Source organism: Leuciscus leuciscus (assembly GCF_965113295.1).
Source record: "Leuciscus leuciscus genome assembly, chromosome: 7".
Classification (NCBI taxonomy): Eukaryota; Metazoa; Chordata; class Actinopteri; order Cypriniformes; family Leuciscidae; genus Leuciscus; species Leuciscus leuciscus.
Window position 1 is genome coordinate 25,913,170 of NC_138731.1, and position 20,436 is coordinate 25,933,605.

At 36.1% G+C, this 20,436-nt stretch overlaps 1 protein-coding gene across 1 annotated transcript in view; it reads left to right on the plus strand.

Annotated features, from left to right (window-relative positions):
- The window catches only part of cntnap5a (contactin associated protein family member 5a), a 78,944-nt gene that overhangs the window by 56,066 nt on the left and 2,442 nt on the right, over positions 1-20,436 (plus strand). The window contains exons 11-23 of the mRNA XM_082174486.1: positions 1,122-1,228; positions 1,656-1,775; positions 5,478-5,678; positions 8,315-8,471; positions 9,493-9,620; positions 9,816-9,986; positions 13,220-13,438; positions 13,580-13,819; positions 15,436-15,660; positions 17,446-17,579; positions 17,834-17,918; positions 18,396-18,599; positions 19,261-19,335. Coding sequence (XP_082030612.1) covers positions 1,122-1,228; positions 1,656-1,775; positions 5,478-5,678; positions 8,315-8,471; positions 9,493-9,620; positions 9,816-9,986; positions 13,220-13,438; positions 13,580-13,819; positions 15,436-15,660; positions 17,446-17,579; positions 17,834-17,918; positions 18,396-18,599; positions 19,261-19,335 — 2,066 coding nt within the window. The remainder of the gene's footprint in view (positions 1-1,121; positions 1,229-1,655; positions 1,776-5,477; positions 5,679-8,314; positions 8,472-9,492; positions 9,621-9,815; positions 9,987-13,219; positions 13,439-13,579; positions 13,820-15,435; positions 15,661-17,445; positions 17,580-17,833; positions 17,919-18,395; positions 18,600-19,260; positions 19,336-20,436) is intronic.

Genomic DNA, 20,436 nt, shown 5'->3' on the forward strand with positions numbered 1-20,436 from the left:
CATGACTAGAAATAGCACCGAGGTAATGAAATCATCACCTGAAACAGTATCCAGCCTGCAGTTGACTCTCCCTGTAGTGGTTAATGGCTGTTTGAATGGCTGTATTGCACGTGGAGGCCTCGTAAAGTGGGCTCTTCAGGGACCAGACGTGCAAACTGAGCTCTGTGAAATAATATATGCAGGCTAAAAGGCTGGTAATTGTGAAAGTTAAGCAGACAAATTAATGTGCTATTAATCAACACATCTCCTGAAAGCATATCAATTTTTTGCATGTCTCTGTGTTAGTTTATCGAAAGCCATTGCAATAAAACGACAGTCAGGAAGAAATCTAGGGCTCGTTCAGCACTGTTATTGAGGAAAACAGAAAGGATGAAATGAGCTGAAATTGGCTTAATCAAATCCTAAATCCTAAAAAAAAAAATTGTAAATTAATGTTCATCTACAGTATTTTTTAAATAGTATATGCTGGGTTAAAATGGCATTTATTGTTATCCAATATTACACTGAATGCTTCTATTGAGTAAGCTTTGAGCTTTTGTTTAGTTTTTTGCTCTCTCATTTGTAAAAGGTTTCCTTTGTTACAGATTATAAACCTCAGTGCTTTTCATAGAAAAGCAAATAAATTCTTGAATATGAAATTCATTTTCTCCAGTCAAGCGACAATCACATCAGCCCCTTGTCTCTGATACTCTCCTCACAAAAATCAAAGTATTAATTTTACCCTCTCTAAATTAGATCCAGCTGCACTTGATATTAAATATTCCGTCAAACGCCCAACTATTCTCTTGATTTAACAGACTGTTCGATGCCGTCTGAGTGGCGAGGCCACATTAAGGTCTTTTTCAATGCCGGCGACAACTTAATTGTATACTGACATACTGACATAAAATTGATTTTGACTTGAGATGGACATGTAGCAGGTTCTCTGTCGACTGACAACTGTTATTCGAAATGAGCCTGTTAAAAATAAATGCTGACTGCTTATATTCTGTTTAAATTAAGTCTGCATTGTAACTTTTGGTCACACTGGGTTTGTTCTCATTCTATTCACAGTATGTTTGTATTGTACTAAATCTTTGTGTGTCTCTTTATACAGTATGTTTCTTCCATTTCCCTGACAGGTGTCTGTATAATTTCTGTGAGCATGGCAGCCAGTGTTCCCAGACGTGGTCTTCTTTCACCTGTGACTGCACTGGTACAGGATACAGTGGAGCTACGTGCCATAACTGTAGGTCTGCACAATGGATTCCTACATTTCAAACACACTGTCTATTTATTATGTGAGATTTAATGTACACACAACATTTCTGGGAAGTTTTTATTTACAACTCCTATCTTTTTTAAACTAAAAAGTAACAATTAGTGGGTCACATATCAAAGTTTCCTTTGGGTATTTGAATTAGAGCTTATGCTTTGAAAACATGCACACGATACAGAAATTAACATGACATATATGGACATTATCAAATACCTTGTATTTGAAGATCCCTGTTTTTCCTCAAAGTCTGTTTTTAACTGGAATCATCTTTAGATAATGTCTGTTAAAAGTGCGTACATCTAGACAGCACAGAAGATTCAAACAATAGTCTTGATCTTGTTTATTAAATGTTTCAGGTGCTTTAATGAAATCGTTTGTTCTCTGTTTGCATTCCTAGCCGTCTATGAAGCGTCATGTGAACACTACAGGCTTGCAGGAAGCACTTCTGGATATTTCTCTGTAGATCCTGATGGAAGCGGCCCTCTTAATCCCATTCAGGTCTACTGCAATATTACAGGTCAGTTATTCCTGTCCTCACCCCATCTCAAATGTTTTATTTGACAAAACTGTTATATTTTTCCCACGTGTTTTACAAGCACTATATACATTATAAAGAGGGTTTGAAATTAACACCAGCCAACCCACCAAATGCAGGTGAAAATCAGGTGATACCCGCTTAATTAATCAGATAAATAAACTCGGGTGACAGGCGGGTAATACACTCGCTAGCCAATTTGGTGGCTTTTGACCAGGAGTTTCCAACATTAGCAAAACGAACTGTAAAGAGGGTCGCACTCTGGACAAGAAGCATCATGTCTTTAAAACATTAAATTACATTATCAACAGTTTGGGACAAGTATTTGTGACTAGGCTGGAAGATTGTGCATTTTTTCAGTATTCTGGCTTGAAAAATGCTTGATATGAAATATGATAATATACATTTTCTGTTTACACAGTTGTTTTTTCAAACACTTAACCCTCTACCGCACGCATTATGATAGACCAATAGAAAAAAATATTTGACTCTTTTCTTAGAATGGCTTAACTTGAAGAAAAACGTGAAAAAAACTTGGAAAAAATATTATTTTAAGGTACTTTATGATATATTGCCATACGGCAACAACATACAATAGTGGACGTTTTTAGAAAAAAAATTGCTATTTAATTTTAATTTTTTGTCATAAAACACCGAACAATATTATAAACACAACACTTTTGTTTTTGCCCCCATTTTTCATGAGCTAAACTCAAAGATCTAAGACATTTTCTATGTACACAAAAGGTCTATTTCTCTCAAATATTGTTCACAAATCTGTCTAAATCTGTGTTAGTGAGCACTTCTCCTTTGCCGAGATAATCCATCCACCTCACAGGTGTGGCATATCAAGATGCTGATTAGACAGCATGATTATTGCACAGGTGTGCCCTAGGCTGGCCACAATAAAAGGCCACTCTAAAATGTGCAGTTTTACTGTATTGGGGGTCCGGGTGGGGTCCGAAACCGGGTGGGGTCCGTTGTTGATTATGGCCTGTAGAATGTTGGTCCACTCCTCTTCAATGGCTGTGCGAAGTTGCTGGATATTGGCAGGACAACGTTGGGAAAACGTTGATGTGTTTGGTCACTTCTAAATTCATTGCTGTTAGATACCATTGAATATACTGGGCTAAGCTAAGTGCTATCAAAGTGTCGCCGCGCGCCAGAGCGATTAAGTGCACGCACTGAGATGAGAGAGGTATGTATCAACTCGTCTTAGTTAAGGGAATAACATAGTTTAATATGAAAAAACGGTGGAGTATCCCTTTAACAGATTGCAGCTGACCTTTCTATCTAGCTAAACTATTGCAATAATGTCATTCCACTATTGCACAGTGTTGCCGCTTGGCAACACAGACATTTGATCGATTTACCAAAAACTAATTTCATAATGTGTGTATATGATATGGGCTGGTCCTTGTTTGTTACTGACGTTTTAGTTTGCTTTCAGCAACTACCGACAAGAGATGGCAGTCTGTCAGAAATCGCGACACAGAAAAAAACTGCATGTCATGTGACTTAACCAAAGCACATTATTGGCTAAACTAAGGTCTTCTCATTCCAACAAAAAACACGAGAATGTTTTCTTAAAGAGACAGTGGCAAGGAAATGAACAAAGAGTATGTTGCCATATGGCAACACCATGCGGTAGAGGGTTAAATTCAAACTCATTGTTGAAGTGAGCTTTCTGTATATTCACTGCTGCCTTGAACTTCAGAAGACAAATAGCCTACTGAATGACTCGTCCTGTGTGCGTATTGAATGGATGTCAAGGGAAGAGAGGCTTTAATACACAGTGAATTCAGTTCACTGACTTTTGTGAGGAAACTGCTGCTGATCACTTTATGAATTGACAGCCTGTCAAGGCTAATCTTTTGCGATTAAAGATTCATTCTGGAGTGAGCTGTATTTGGAAATTACAATGAAAAATGTGGTTTTATAAGAGAAGTCACTGAGAATTTTGCTTTTATTTCTATTTTATATTATTTGTATGGGTTCTGCAAACAATGATTGGATGTTGTAAAACTGCAAGCCATTCAAGGATTCAGAATTCCTATATTTAAATCTAAGCAGCGATTTTGATAATCTGGTTTATTTCTGAAATTTTTGTTTTGTTTAGCAGAAGTTTTGAATGGCCGGTAACTTAATAATTTATTAGCCAAATTCCCTGATTATGAAATTAAATTAATTACATTTTAATCATATACAACATAAAATACACCCCAAACTTGATATAGTATACAGTTTTACTAAATGCCAAGGGATCCACAACAATATGCTTAAAACGGCACCATTTTCAAAACGATCCCGTTCACACAGATCCGCAAAAATGACTAAAGCGCTGCATTCTGCTGCCAGGCCATTAGATGGCGATGAATCGCTATAGATTAATCACGTAATGTGCATGACATCATTGTTTTCAGAGATTTGCATTTTTTTTGTTTACACTAAGGCCCCGTTTACACGTACATGGTTATTTTGAAAAACTGAGACATTTCCCTTCGTTTGCGCCCTTCGTTTACACGCAAACGGAGGATTCGCCAATGAAACCGATTCTTTCTAAAAACTCCGGTCAGGGTGGAGATTTTGAAAATCTTTGTTCGCACGTTTGCATGTAAACTGAGAAAAACTGAGTTTTAGGCAGCGACGTCACAGAATGTGACTATTTTCAGGATTCTGATTGGCTAAGGTGGGCTTGAGCTTCTCGTTACACTGCCACCTACAGGTTTGGCATGCTCTTGACAGCATATACACAGGTTCGTGTGCACGATGTTATTTTCGAAAACGAAGAGGGGTGAAATATCCGTTTATGAAAATAGCCATCCACGTGTAAACGTAGCCTGAGACCGTTTTAAAAAACTTGCACTTTGAAACCCGTTTTCAAAAGTTTGCGTTTTCAGGCACCCAAAACGCCCGTTGTCGTGTAAATGAACGGCCAAAACACATAAAAAGTTTGACGTTTTTAATTGAAAACGGTGTTTTGTAAACACCAATGCTTCTTCAAGATTTGAACTTGAGACTTCTAAGACATTACCATTAATCTTTTGAATAATTTCTCTGCATCTTTGAGTATTTTATTATATATTTTTGTTTTATTTTAACTGATTATATTGTGTGTGTGTGTGTGTGTGTGTGTGTGTGTGTGTGTGTGTGTGTGTGTGTGTGTGTGTGTGTGTGTGTGTGTGTGTGTGTGTGTGTGTGTGTGTGTGTGTGTGTGTGTGTGTGTGTGTGTGTGTGTGTGTGTGTGTGTGTGTGTGTGTGTGTGTGTGTGTGTGTGTGTGTCATGTATTTAAGTATATATAAATAAATTATTATTATTTATAAACCAAATCATTATTCTGTGATACTTGTACATTTTATATCACCGCATTTGTTGAAAAGACACTAGGGGCCAGATTTACTAAACGGCAACTTAGCGGGAGACAGGAGTGGAAAGGTCTGTGGGTGATCTACTGACAATGCACTAATTAAAGAGCACAGACACAGCAGCTCATTTCCATTAATCGCCGCCATGTCCACATCTTTTCATTGCTAAGTTTTCACTACAATAAAATCCTAACAGTAGTTTTTTAACGCCGGAAGAGGGTTTGTGCTGGCGCAACGTATTAGTAAATTTGGCCCTATATCTCCTATTTTCTAAATTGTATATTAAAAAACACAAATTTGTTTTATCAAATTTTTCAGGGAACAAAGTGTGGACGGTGGTTCGTCACAACAGCTCGAATGCAGTCAGAGTACGAGGCTCTACACAGCAGAAGCCACATGTCGAATGGTTCAATTATAGCGCCTCATCTGAACAGCTGAAGGCCCTGGTGTCTCTGTCAGAACACTGTGAGCAGAGAGTCACCTACCACTGTAGAAGGTCACGGCTCTTTAACCCCTGGGGTAAGTGCTGGTTTTATTCTCTCAGGCCCTGTTTATACCTGCCATTAAGATGCGTTTTGGTCAATCGGACCACAAGTAGATGAGGGAAACACATTAGTGCTTGATATAATAGATTGATTGTGTCAGTTACTTCTGCTGAAGCTAATAGCAATAATGTTTCTTTCCTCTCTTTATTCTTTCTGAATTATGATGTAACATGAATCAAAATTAGACATGCCACTCTTGAAGAGAATTTTGCATGAATACATTTTGGTCTGTCAAAGCATCATGAGAAAATAAAAGTGCATGACTTGATAATATTGGCATGCAAAAATGCTTCATTAGCATCTCACCAAACGTATGTGAGAGAGGTCATAATGGTCATCCAGTGTCTGCAGGAAGGAAGAGAGAGATTTTGAAAAGCTGTTATTTCAGTTTGGGCAGCTCTTAAAGGGAGTCATGTGCAGTTTTCCTCAGTTAATGAAAAATTGATGCATCTCAGTTCCCCTGAGACAGATATCATATCACTGCAGACTATAAACAAGAATATTATTCCGTACCTATTGTATCATAAAATAGATGTTTTTATTTTCTTTCTTCTGGTCCAGCTGTCTTGAATAAAAAGCATAATTTGTTTTATTGCTTTTTTAAATATAATTTTTCTCTCTGTCCCTCTCTTGCTATTAAAAGTGTGATATCTTAGTTACAAGTCAGCTAAGTAGGTAAATGCCTAAGTAACGCAAGTTGCTTTCTTTTCCCATTTATTGACTGACAGCTCTCCAGTCCCCATGTTGAGAGAAATCGGGAGTAAGTGCAGAGGCATTTGGTTCGCTGTGTAAACATTATGGCTATTGTAGTTCTAGACTAAATATAGACTAAAAGCAAAAATTACTTCACATTTGTGTTTCAATGTTTTATTTTTAATTGCTGAAGTAAGAGTGTTGAACTTTCTTCTCCTGCGTCATATTCTTCTGCGATCCAGAATGGCAGCACAGCAGAAAGGTTTGTTTGAGCTGTGACCTCTACTGTACAGGCGTGAATTTTCACTTCTGGTGTGAAAGGGCCTTTACATTTGCCAAAAATATAACTTTGGTTTTGTTTGATATTAAAAACAAACAAACAAGCCCAGCCCAGGTGAAAAAGAGTAAAGCATCACTTTCCATAAAGAGTAACTAAGTAATGCAATTAGTTACTTTTTTAGATAGCAACGCAATATTGTAACACGTTACTTTTAAAATTAACTTTCCCCAGCACTTATTTACGTATGTGAAGCATAAAAAAAAAAACTTTAAATTAAACTGAAATGGATAATTATATTAGTTGAACATTCCGTTTAAATATTTCTTAACAGATACAAAAAAAGATAGAATTTTTAAGATGTAATAGAGTTATGGAAGTATTATTATAGAGTGTATTTCATGATGAAAATGGTGTATTTGATATCTAAATTACATATAGCAGTAAAATATTAATGTTAAAGGCTTAAAAAATACTTTTCTTGCTTGTTTTCTGTCATATTTGTTTAACACATTTAAAATATTTATTTTGAGGGTTGTTGTCTTGACAAAGATTTTCATTTCATTTTAGTGGAGTGGGTGAATTATCATGGTGTAACGTAATTATCGTGGCATAATATCGTGGGAGTGTTTCTCGCTCACATTCAGGAGGCAGGTCTCAATAGATTTGATCAAATGCTGAAATGTACATGAGATAGCCCAAAAGTTGTTTTATTTAAGTAACAGATGTCTTGTAGTTCATAAGCTAGCAGAGAATGAAAGAATATCCATATATTTATTTTCAGTCTGGCAGTCACCCCAGTCTGAAACTATAATTATTGCCCAGATTAAATTCCACTTGGCGTTAATATGCAGTGCAGACCAAAGATTTATTGGAAGTCATTATTACAGTACCACACCTTATCACAAGTGTTCTGATTAAGTGTGCTAAATTAAACTGTCAGTTTAAAGATCTGTCAGTTCTTCCAAGTCTAGACTGCAAACTCTTTTTTTTTTTTTTTACACAAATGGGGTATATATGGGGTATAGGTCATATTTCCCAGTCACTGTTATCAAGTAATTATGTCACTTTTACTGCTACCTTTCCTCTCAGTTTTAACCAAAAAAAAAATCCATTTTAATTTCTGCACGTGTTCAAAATGGAACACAGTAGGGAAGATCATATATAATTGTTTGTTTTTTTGCCATATTTTTGATTTGCTTATTGAAATTTTACCTTAACATCTTTGATATATCACTACCTATGTCAATAAAATGTATTACATAATTAAGTCATGTGATGTTACATTTATAATGCCTAGGCTGCACAGGCTAGTTGTAAGTGGGGTAACAGTAAGTAAAAAACACTATAATGTCAATGTGTGAATTGGTCAATTGCATATGAAATTATGTCTCTATAGCCCACATTATTATTTAACACGAAAAAAAAAAAAAGTTTTTTTTAAAAAATATTTGTGCCTATTACCGAAAATATGCATGAAACTGTCTATTATTTTGGGAGGAGGTAGAGGACTGAATTGTACAGGTCTTAAATGGAAACAGTGAGTTTGTTGTGCATTAATTCAATATCGATGTTACAGTTTTTGAGCCTTACATGTATACAGGTTCTCCATTACTTGAATGAATCTGGTGTTGTTGCAGATGGCACCCCTCTGTCCTGGTGGGTGGACCGCAGAGGAGAGAAGAGGACCTACTGGGGTGGATTCCAGCCAGGGGTGCAGCAGTGCTCCTGTGGTCTGGAAGAGAACTGTGTCGACATGAACTACTTTTGCAACTGTGATGCAGACAGAGTGTCATGGTAACAAGGCAAATGCAACTCATTATGTCTGTTAGATTACAGAGATGATGGACCTTACTTTTACTAACACTAGGTCTCATTCACTGATAATTGCGCACAAGATGCGTAATTATGTGCACAGACAAAGCTCAAAACCTGATGCAAAACAGTAAACACCTTTTATATAAGCCTAGACTACTTTTATTTAGAATTGATGCCAGATCTGTGTTTTTTTGTTTGTTTTTTTACTCTGAAATAAGACTTATTTTTGGGTCACTAATTTATTACATTTATGAATTATTATATAAAAATTATATTTTAAATATTTATTTTTTAACTTTTACTTATTTGTTTAAACTATAGTAAAACAGTAATATTGGGAATTGTTGTTTTCAATTTTTATAAATTTTAAAATGTTATTTATGTGATGCAAAGCTGAATTTTCAGCTTCATTACTCCAGTCTTCAGTGTCACATGATCCTTCAGAAATCATTCTAATATGCTGATTTGATGCTCAAGAAACATTTTTATTTTTATTATCTCAATTGAAAAGTTAGCAGTTGTACTGCTAAATATTTTTGTAGACACTGTGATACATTTTTTCAGGATTCTTTGATGACTAGAAGATTCAAAAGAACAGCATTTATTTAAATTTTTTATACATTCTTTACTGACACGTTTGATCAATTTAATGCATCCTTGCATTAAATAAAAGTATTAATTTCTGTCAAAAAATTAAATCTTACCTACCCCAACATTTTGAACAGTAGTGTATATCTAATATATCCATGATTCATATTAGTTTATTCTAAAATGCATCATAAATATAGAGTAGATTGATGATTTTTGCATGCTTTCTGCATTAAACATTTTACCCACAAGTATATGCATAGGCTACCATATGAAGGATAAGTGAATGCGAACCATTGACTGTTTGTGTGCAGTCTTTTTTTTCTTCTTTTTTTTAAATGCTGTCTCTTTGGACTTGTTGCCTTATGCATCTATTGATAGGACTGTTTTGAATTTGTGCTTTTGTTTACAGGGAGAATGACACTGGTGTCCTCTCGTATAAGGAGCACTTGCCAGTGCAGGAGATTGTGATTGGCGATACTTACAGACTAGGCTCTGAAGCCATGTATGTCGTAGGACCCCTGCAGTGCTCTGGTGACAGTACGTGAACTGAACTGATCTGTTCTGCTGTTGTCAAACATGACAGGGTTTGCTGTTTGAAAGAGAATAAGAGGAAAAGAAAAAGAAAGAAAAAGAAAAAAGACGACAGATAGCAGATAATGCTATGTATAAAAGGAATAGGTAAAGGACCAGACTATCAAATATATGACACATATCTATCTTCCTCCCTGTTAGAGTCCCTGTGGAATGCTGTATCTTTTTATCAAGCGGCTTCAAGTCTGCAGTTCCCAACTCTTCAGGCAGAGCTTTCCCTCGATGTCTCCTTCTACTTCAAGACTGCTTCCCCCTCCGGTGTCTTCCTGGAAAACATGGGCATTCAAGACTTTATCAGGGTTGAGCTGAACTGTGAGTCCCATTATCATACGTCTTTAAGACTGTAGAAATATCATACTAAGGTTTCTGTTTTAGAAATCTAATTGCACAAATAATTTAAAGGGGTCTAGAACTGCATTATTTGATTATTTTATAATGTTTCCTTGGGTGCACTTATAATGTTAGTATGATTTTTAAATAAAAAATTGTCATAATTTAGAAAAATTAAAAATTGTCAATACCCTGATTTCAGCCTTTGATTTAAACAATCTGTTTGAAGGGGCGTGTCTGTCACTGAGACTTCAGCGTAAACGCCCTCTGCTGTGATTGGCTAACATCTGTGTTAGTACATGTGGAACTCTCGAAAACTTTAGGCACAATTTTATTATTACAGCTCTCAAAGCTCATCAAGAAAAGTGTTGATTACAGCATTATATTTAGATCTATAGCATTATATAGTTCATGGCATGAAAGGTTGCAGTGATGAGCATGTAGCCGATCACAGACATGTTGAGCGCATGAATGCAGTGATCTCGTCTTTGCAAGTCAATTTCTGCACACTAACTAATGCTTTCATCATAACTAAGTGCAAGCACGATGTAAATAAAAGATTTGTTGAATGTAACAGGAGTTTTGTAGCCTGGTTAAAACCAGACCATTCTCAGTAGTAACTGAGTTATGGTCTGGCAAAGCTTCATTAATAACTCATTTCCAAAGGGGCGTCACCGACGGACGTCGCTCAAATGCCTCTGGGCGCAATTGGATAGACCTAAAACCAATCAGAGCGATCGTCATCGTGTAAAGCCATATGCTGCATCCCAATTCGCCTAAGTTACACTACGCCATAAAAGTGTGTACTCTTTTTGTGAAGAAAAGGTTTTTACTTTTGAATGTGTAGCGAAAAAGTAGACAAGCTGTGGGACATACTACTTCGTCATCTTTATCGGACGGATCTGTCGCGTGCATCCTGTAACTTAAACTGCCCTGTCAATCATCTTGTCACAGTTAAAAACTGCCCTGTCAATCATCTTGTCACAGTTAAAATTCTCTATTAAATCTAATTTAATTTCCTACCGTTTCGGAGAGAAATGTAGTAGCACGTTCATCTGCCAGTGGGTCTTTCATGGAGACTGTCCTCATGTGTTTGCAATTTGAATATAATAATGCATTTAAAAGTTGAACGGACGTCGCTCAAATGCCTCTGGGCTAAAACCAATCAGAGCGATCATCATCGTGTAAAGCCTGCCCCAACGTTTCTGATTGGTGCCGTGATTTCGACAGATTAGAAATGGGCTTAAATGAGCTCTTTGCCAGACTACTTGCAGAGCAAATCTAAATTTGCCGCAAGTTGTCTGGGTTTTCCCAGGCTAGGAGTTTTGGCAAGAGTCCAGAACTCAGTCACTGATAAACTCGCGCTGTTTGATTGACAGCTCCTGCGATTGTAACAGGAGCGTTTCTTTGATCATTTTCCATATATTATTTAATCACAGTTTAAATAACAGATTATTTTCCTCCTACTAATAGAAACAATGTGAAGTTGACCGTTTAGTCACTGGTTTTACAAACGATTTTGAGACAAAGAACATCTGACTGTACATGTATCAGAAATCACTGGTCACTGATCAGGGTATTAGAATTAACTCGGTTACTTACATATTGTGGCATTACTGTCGAGTCCATATCGTAAAAGTCTGTTTGAAAAGCCTGTGCCACAATTACGACTGATTTACAAAAGAATACACAGTGAAATGTACCGAATAAAAATAAATAATGCTCAACTGAGACATTCACATTGTTGAAAGTAAATAACCGCATTCCTAGCATTAGGATCATTTAGGTCCTAATTGAATTTTTAGTCCAGTGATCCCCTGATCGCTCTTCCCTCCTCTTCATCTCACTAACACAAAAGTTGAGATGATGAAGTAGGTGTTGATCTTCTGCAAAGGCGGTCTTTCACCTATGACGTCATAAAAAGGCACATTTCAAAACTAGTCGTTCTCTTGGCTTGGTTTCAATAAAAGCTGTTTTTGAACTAACAAGGAAGTTTGCAGTTCTGAAACTTTTTACAGTATGATGACCTCGTATATGTCAAAAGAAAATTGGATTTCTCAATTCATGAGAAATTCATCCCCTTTAATATAACACATACAGTAAATCTAAAATAGAAGAAATTTAGATTAAAGGGTTAGTTCACCACAAAAATTAAATTCTGTCATCATTTACTCGCCCTTATGTTATTCCACACCCGTTAGACTTGCATTCATCTTGGGAACACAAATTAAAATATTTAAAAAGATCTGAGCAGTTCTGTACTATCCATTGACAGCTATACAACTGACACTTTTACGCTTCAAAAAGTGCATAAAGAGATCGTAAAACTAATCCATATGAATTGAGTGGTTTAGTCCAAATTTTCTGAAGACACATGATCACTTTATATGATGAACAGATTAAATGTAGGCTTTTATTTACATATCAACGAACATAAACAGAAGCTCATCTGAACCTGCTTGACATACAACCTCATTGGTTCTTGCAGAAGCTCAAACGTGCTGCATAACACATGAGAATGAACCTCATTGGTTCTCGCACATCAAGTAAATATGCTTGAGCTTCCTTTCATCATTAATGATGTGTGTGTTGATTAATGTTTATCTGTAAATAAAAGCCTAAATTAAATATGTTCAGCGTATAAAGTGTCTTTTCAGAAAATTTGGACTAAACCGCTCAATACAAATGGATTAGTTTTCCGATCTCTTTATGAACTTGATGTCAAAGTGGTAGTTGCATAGCTGTCAATGGAGGGACAGAAATTTGAGAGGAAGCAGGGCCTTGAACTATTATTGGCTGATTTGATCCATAATGCATAAAATAATCTTAATTTATTCAAATTAAAATGTTAAAAATGTATTAATGTACTGTTATTCAAAGGTTTGAGGTTGGTACAATTTTTCAATAAATATTTATACTTATTATTTCAAAAGAACAGAATTTAAAATAGAAATTCTGTGTAATATTGATAAATTTAATGCATTTTTGCTTAATAAGTGTTAATTAAAATCAAGCTAACCAAGGTCTTCAGGATTACTAAAGTTACAGGAAGGTCAGTGTGATCAAGGTTGGTGCTAAACTCTGCAGGAAAGCGGATCTCAAGGGCCAGGGTTGAGAATCCCGGCAGATTTTGCTTTATTGTTAGCGATTTTAGAAGTGTTATTTATTCTACTTGTTCAGACTGCATTCAAATCCTCATGTTCCTGTGCACCCAGCTCCCTCAGCTGTGACTTTCTCCTTTAATACGGGCGACGGGCCAGTAGTCCTGACCGTCAAATCTCCTGTCCCGCTGAACGACAGGCAGTGGCATTGGGTTCGAGCCGAACGCAATGTGAAAGAGTCCTGCCTGCAGGTCGACCAGCTGCCCCTGCGGATCACAGAAACACCACCTGACGGACACCTTCGCCTTCAGCTTGGAAACCAGCTGTTTGTTGGTAAAACTGACCTTTTGAAAGTGCATTACAGAAAGAAAGGAGCTGTATTCATTTGTTACTCTTCATTCAGTCCAGTAGTAGTTGTCATTTCATGCATCTGCCTCTGAAAAAAAAGATTTTTTTTTTCATCTCATCTCTCAGGGGGCACAGCCACAAGACAAAGGGGCTTTCTCGGATGTATTCGGGCATTAAACATGAATGGAGTGAATTTTGACATGGAGGAACGGGCCAAAGTGACACCAGGAGTGAGTTCAGGGTGTGCGGGACACTGCAGCAGCTCAGCTCGGCTCTGCCACAATCGGGGGAAATGCATTGAGAAGAGCAGCGGTTACATGTGCGACTGCACTCACTCCGCTTACGGCGGACCCTCTTGCACAGAAGGTAATATTCCAAATTGAACTAGTGATGTCAATAAATAAAACCTTTCATAACCGTTAAATCAAAACACAGAAAATGACAATTAGCTAGAAGAAAAAAAGGAAAGCACTTAAAAAGACTTTTCAAAATAGCTAATAACATGCTTAATTTGATAGAATCTACTTTTTGCTATGACTTGGTGAGTACCAAATAAACATAATCAAATAAATAAATGAATGAAATATGAAATGCATTTCCTTTTTAATAATCAGATGCAATCTAACAATTAAAACCCTGGAATTGTTTTTGCAGACAGTCATTATGCAATAATGAATACTTCCAACAGCATAATCTTTATCTCAGACATGATGAAACTGCCATGTAATATGAAACATGAATTCATGGATGACTTAGTGACGTCTATGTATTTGCATAAAATTCTGTAAAAATAATTGCTCCATATGTCAGTGGGCAAAAGCGCTGCCAGTCGCTGAATAACTGGGCTCTATCGACGGCTGTGTGATGCTGGATTGAAGAGCTTTGATGTTTCCTGTATGAGCAGTGAAGCACAGAAGTCTTGGAGGCGTACGTGTTGAGTGGGATTTTTGAACATCTTGATGTACAGAATCTGAAACAAAGCTATTTTTTACATAAGTATCCAACAGTTCACAGAAAAGCTGCCCTTCCATTAGTACAGAACAACAAAGCAATATTGGCTTATCTTAACCTTGCTAGGTTTGAATTGGCCATTGTTCTAGTGTGGGTGGAATGTTCTAGCTTCTTGTTAATGAAAGTTATGACATACTGGCAGATGTACTTGAAAACATACCTTTTCAGAAATGTAGTTATACAAGGTTTTATAATGTAATGTATAATCTCTGTCAGTAAATAAGAGGAGAAAATCCACACATTTGTATTCATGAAGACATCAGAAAGTCGGATGTGCGTTCTTTAGTTGGATCTGATCAAAGGCGCTGAGGACGAGATGAGAAAGTCTGACTGTTCTGTTCTCTTGTCTGATAGTCTGTGTCTAATAGTGCTCGTCACTGTGATGATGCACATTGTTCAAATACAGACAGAGAAGAAAACATGGTTATTAATGCCAAAGTATTTCTTCTGATTCTTGCTGCAATAGTCATTGAATTATGATATGTGAAATATTTAATATCTTGAATATTTAATTTTGTGTTAAATATACTTTGAGTCCTACTTTCTTTGTTATTTTTTTCTTCTTTCTTTCCTTCTGTCTTTTTCTTTCTTTCTTTCTTTCTTTCTTTCTTTCTTTCTTTCTTTCTTTCTTTCTTTCTTTCTTTCTTTCTTTCTTTCTTTCTTTCTTTGTCTTTTTCTTCTGTCTTTCTTTGTCTTTTTCTTCTGTCTCGGTCTGTCATCATATTATGGAAAAAAAAAAGTGAGTTGTAAATGGCCTTTCATGTTGAGTTCAAAGCTGTACAGCCTTTTTTTTTTTTTTTTTTTTTACTTTTCAGAAAAGGAATTATCAAGCCAACATTCAGAGTTTGTCTTGACAGATTTTCTAGTCACATACCCCCTGTTTAATGTGTTTAAACAAAACTTGAAGGAAATCAGGTGTAGTCTGATTTATAGCCAGTGACAATATCCATCTGGTGTTTTTGTGTCCACAGAGGTGTCCATGTCCTTTGAAAGAGGAGCGTCGGTCACCTACATATTTCAGGAGCCATTCTCTGTCATTCAGAACAGGTCGGCCACAGTGTTGCCTGTCCCCTCTCAGTACAGCAAGACCAGAGACAACATGGCACTGAGTTTCCAGACCACTCAGAGTCCTGCCCTGCTGCTCACAGTCAACACTCTCAGTCAGCAGTATGTAGCCATCATCTTAGCACGCAACGGTGAGACGGCTGTGCAAACCTTTATCATACATCATATTAGTTTATGAAAGGTTTATATGTCTATAATAGGGATATTGCAGTATTAAATTAATTACTCGCGTCCCCTATTATCTGGGATACTGTACAACGAGATTAAATTTAAAGAAACATAAAAATGTATAGTTCTCTGATTGTGTTCTTCTCTAATTAGATTTAGGCCACACGGCTGTTGATTAATCCTGCTGAATTGGTTCTTTAACTGTCAGTTTTATAGCCTTGTAGATCACTGGAAGGTGTACGTATCGTATTAACAGTAAATCACAATTAACTAGCAAAACATTAACAGCCTAACTAGATCAGGCTTTTTCACATAACCAAAGCTTCTAATTTCATGCTGTTCTTCAAGGTCACATTAAAACTCCTAAAAAGATAGTTCACTCATCTATCACAATGAAAAGTCCGTCGTTATTTATTCGTTCTCATGTCGTTTCAAACCCATATGACATTCTTTCGTCAAGCTACAGCAATGACAAAAGCACCATAACTATATGTTTTTATTGTTAACTAAATATAAAACTATACAAAATGTTAGATGAAAATAAAGCTGAAGTACTGAAATGACTAAAACTGAAATAAGAGTCAATTGAAGCTAATCATAATATAAAATGACAAACTAAACTAAAACTTTTGAAACCATAATTTTAATAAATGAAAATTGAAAATATAAATTTAAAACATTAATAAACTCTATAATATAAAACTCAAATATATCATAACAATAGTCCAAATTACTTATTTTATATTCCAAGTCTTCCTAAGTCATATAATAATTGTATAGATAAATTATGAGAACATTTGTCATCAATGACACCTTGATGCTCCATATTTGAATATATAAAAACATGAAACGTAACTAACATGAAACTAAATATTTAAATTTCCAAAAACTTTATGATATGAGACGATTTATGATTTACGATGCTTTTATGATACTTTTTTGTCCTTTTGGTCACCATTAATTTTCATTGTGTGGAAAAGAGCAGAATCCCACTAAACTAAGTTGTGTGTTCCATGGAAGAGGCAGTAAAATGCCGAAAGAGCTATTATTTTAAGATCAGTCATGCCTTCACCCAGCTTACCAAAATATGGATTTTTATTGTGCAACACTCATTCCTACATAATAGTACCACCCACATTCTTTTTGTGCTAAATCCAATCACAATCCGTTTTAGAAATATTGACATAAAAGTGTTAAGTGCAGTAATCTTTGGCACATCAAGAAAGTCAAGAGATGTCTCAGATATAACTGTACCAACTTTGTGAGGGAATCTCAGCACCGACCTGCACCCTGACCCTTTATCTGCACTATATGTGTGTAGGAGGGACAAATAAATGTGTATTGACAAATTCAATACAGAGTAAAAAGGGCTAGAGGCTGCCAGGGAATTAATATTTATAAAGCTTAAAGAGCAGCTGCTAAGGTAGCTGCCTGTTTAGTCTATATATAAATACATTGTCTTATAGACTTATGCAAGACTCTTCTTCTTGGGAGCTGGAGCTGTAAAGTCCATATGCTGAGCTCTGTAAGAACGCTACAGGATGACTCACTATTATATTGGAACATACATAATTCACCATGACTGGAGTTACATGGTTTAAATTTTTGCTTGACTAATCCAAGTACCAACTGGATAATAAAATGGATTTTTACAATGATTTACAGCATGCTCACAACAAAATCATTCATCTCTGACTAGAGCTATAAGTAACTTTTGCCAAATATGCTAATGCATCTGTTCCTCTTAGGGAGTTTACAAATCTGGTACCAACTGCATAAGGAGAAGAGACCGGATGTGTTCAGCCCCATCCTGAGCAGCCTGGCAGACGGACGACTGCATAGAGTTCACATCCAGCGGGAGGGAAAGGACGTGTTTGTTCAGGTGTTATATTTCACTGGATACCTATAGTTAGCAAATGTAGGAACACAAAAGACTTTGCATAACTGGAATATGATTGATTGAATTGCTTTTTTACATTGAATTTGTTTTTGTTGGATGTGAGATCAATACACAAAGCTGTACAGGTGAAATGCAGTCAATATACAATAGTTCTTTGCTTTTTGATTAATCTATACTGTAGCTCTTAGAAAATGATTTTCATGTATTCACTCAACTGCCCTTGTTTTTCTTTATAGGTTGACCATGAAAATAAGAAGTACACACTTTCATATGATGCAGCGTTTAACACTATGAAGTCACTGACTTTGGGAAAAGTCACAGGTAATGAATCTAATTGATCCTAAAAAGACACGTATTAAATCCTTTACATTATCTGTAATATGGATTAAAAAAGTATTTTGATACAAACCAAAGTCCTCCCGCTATTATAGTGCCATGACTATATTCAGAACCTGTCATGATGCTTGATGGGTTTGAATTTTCCCCTTTCCTGACATTTAAACAAGGGTGATTCAACAATGCAAAAAGATAAAAGGTTTCAAACTGAAGTCAGCCTTCAGTCTCTCAAGGTTTCTAACAATCATGAAACACATGAGCAGAAGTGTGATTGTGTCTGGAATATTCAGGGATTTGAAAACAGTGAAACTTCATATGTTCGTGGCTGTCTGTAATTGTAACTTTTAAAATAAATGCTCACAATAGCTGTAAGCAGCATTTTTAATGAATAATTACTGTAAATGTGTGTGACAGAAACAATCTTTGATGTTTATACATTTATTATTTTCTTTTTCCAAACAGGAAGTGATGTAATGGATGATGAGGTAGCTCATGCTGGGTCCAAAGGATTCATCGGCTGCTTCTCATCTGTCCAGTTTAACCACGTTGCTCCACTGAAGGCAGCGTTATTGAACAGAGGTAGCTCTCTGGTCAGCATACGAGGACATTTACTGGAATCAAATTGCGGAGCATTAGCTGACCTTTCAACTTCTGTGTCTCGTTTAGGTAAGTTCTTAGACATCAATACGAAATGATCAAGCTGTTTGAGAATGGATCGTTTTTGCATTTGAATGCATCATGTAGCATTTCGTTGCAATGAAATTGAAGGAATTTTTTTGGTATTGAATGTTGTCTGACATCATATCCATCACTTAAATAACAAATAAAAAAGGATGTGTTTGGTGGGAAACATCTCCTAATTCACCATGGTAATTGTGATGACAGTGGGTCACCTGGCTTTATAGTTACAATTGGCATGATAAAGACTTCCCGTGGCTGGGTTAGTTAGGAGAAAATAGATGCGATTTAAAAAGCGAACACTTAAAAACCGTTGCAAGAAGCAATGAGCATTGTCCCATTTCATATAAAAACTAATGTGATGTTAGATGAGAACTCTGCAGAATTTTTTTAACATTTTTATATGGAGTTGCCAAGCAACAAAATCACTAATCTGTCGTAACTGAGATGAATTTAGACACAAAAATAACTTTTCACCATTGAATGTTATATATTTTTAAAAGAGGAAATAATATAATGAAAAGAAGGTCTAATTGGGCGCTATGAAAAACAAAAGGGTTGAACCTTTCAAATGTAAAGCAACTGTATGAGAAAACCGATCTCTTTCGAGTTCAGTCTGTGCTGTATTTCTATGTGATGATTCCTGTAGATCATGGAGAGGAGGAGGGAAAAGATAACGAGCTTCGTGAAGACAACAGCCAGCCTGATTCAGCTGTAATCGGAGGTTTGTTTTACCACCTCAGTCTGCTTCATTGTTTCATTTGTAACAGTCAGTGAAGTATGAAATGAGCTTTCACTATCACGCGTATTGTTTATGTTCATCTTTTCTTTTTGCTGTCTTTATTTCAGAAACGGGTAATGACTTTGTATTGGTAATTTGTTGTGCGCAGTAACTTATGGTGATAAAATCTCCATTAAAATTGTCACAAGGGATTGTTGACTGTTAGATATTTCTCGGCAACATAAATGTTCCATTAAAGGAGAAAGAGAATTTGTAGAATGTGTGAGTATTCATTCACTTGCACATTTATTGTCATTGTAATTTATTTTATTTTATATTATATTATATTATTTTAGAAATCCTACATAATTTCTGCTGTAATGGACATTATGCTGCCTATTAAGATTAACTTTAACATGGAATGTTCTTTTAACGGGTAAAGGCCGGCGAAGTTCTTTTTCATTCTACGTTTAGGGGTAAAACGAATTTCAAAATATGTGAGCAGCGATATACTGTTTGTGAACATCTGACGTCACCCACACTGCTGAGAGCGAGCATTTTTTTTTTTTATAAAGCATAAGAAAAGCATCTGATCATAGCAACGTGGATGTTTGCACGAGCTCTGCAATTCAGCACTCTAATAAAGTCACGTCCCGTTTATTTATATAGCACTTTCAAGCAGCTTTACTGTATTAAACATGAAAAACGGTATCAGTGTCTCGTTTCATCTGAAGTACAACTTAATTTTCTCTTGTAAAAGTGGCTCTCCAGTGTGTTCAAGTTTTTACTCTCGGGCGTCTGATGTTGAAGGACTCGTCAGGAAAAATGAACTTGAAAAGATTTCCATGTGTAAGAAGGCGGAGCCTCCGCGCACACTTACCTATTATGTAATCACCACAGACCAATGGTAGTACAAAGGTGTTTACCAGCCAAAGCAAACTTTTCTGGAAAGTTCACTTTGGAAAGCTGTTTCGAACTCCCAAAACAAACTCCAAACGAACTTCATTTTGGCCTGATTTTGTTCGAAATGACGTCACATCAGTTCATTCTTCGATTTCGCTTGAAGTATTTTGAGGCCTTTCAAAAAGGATGGAACCCTTTTAA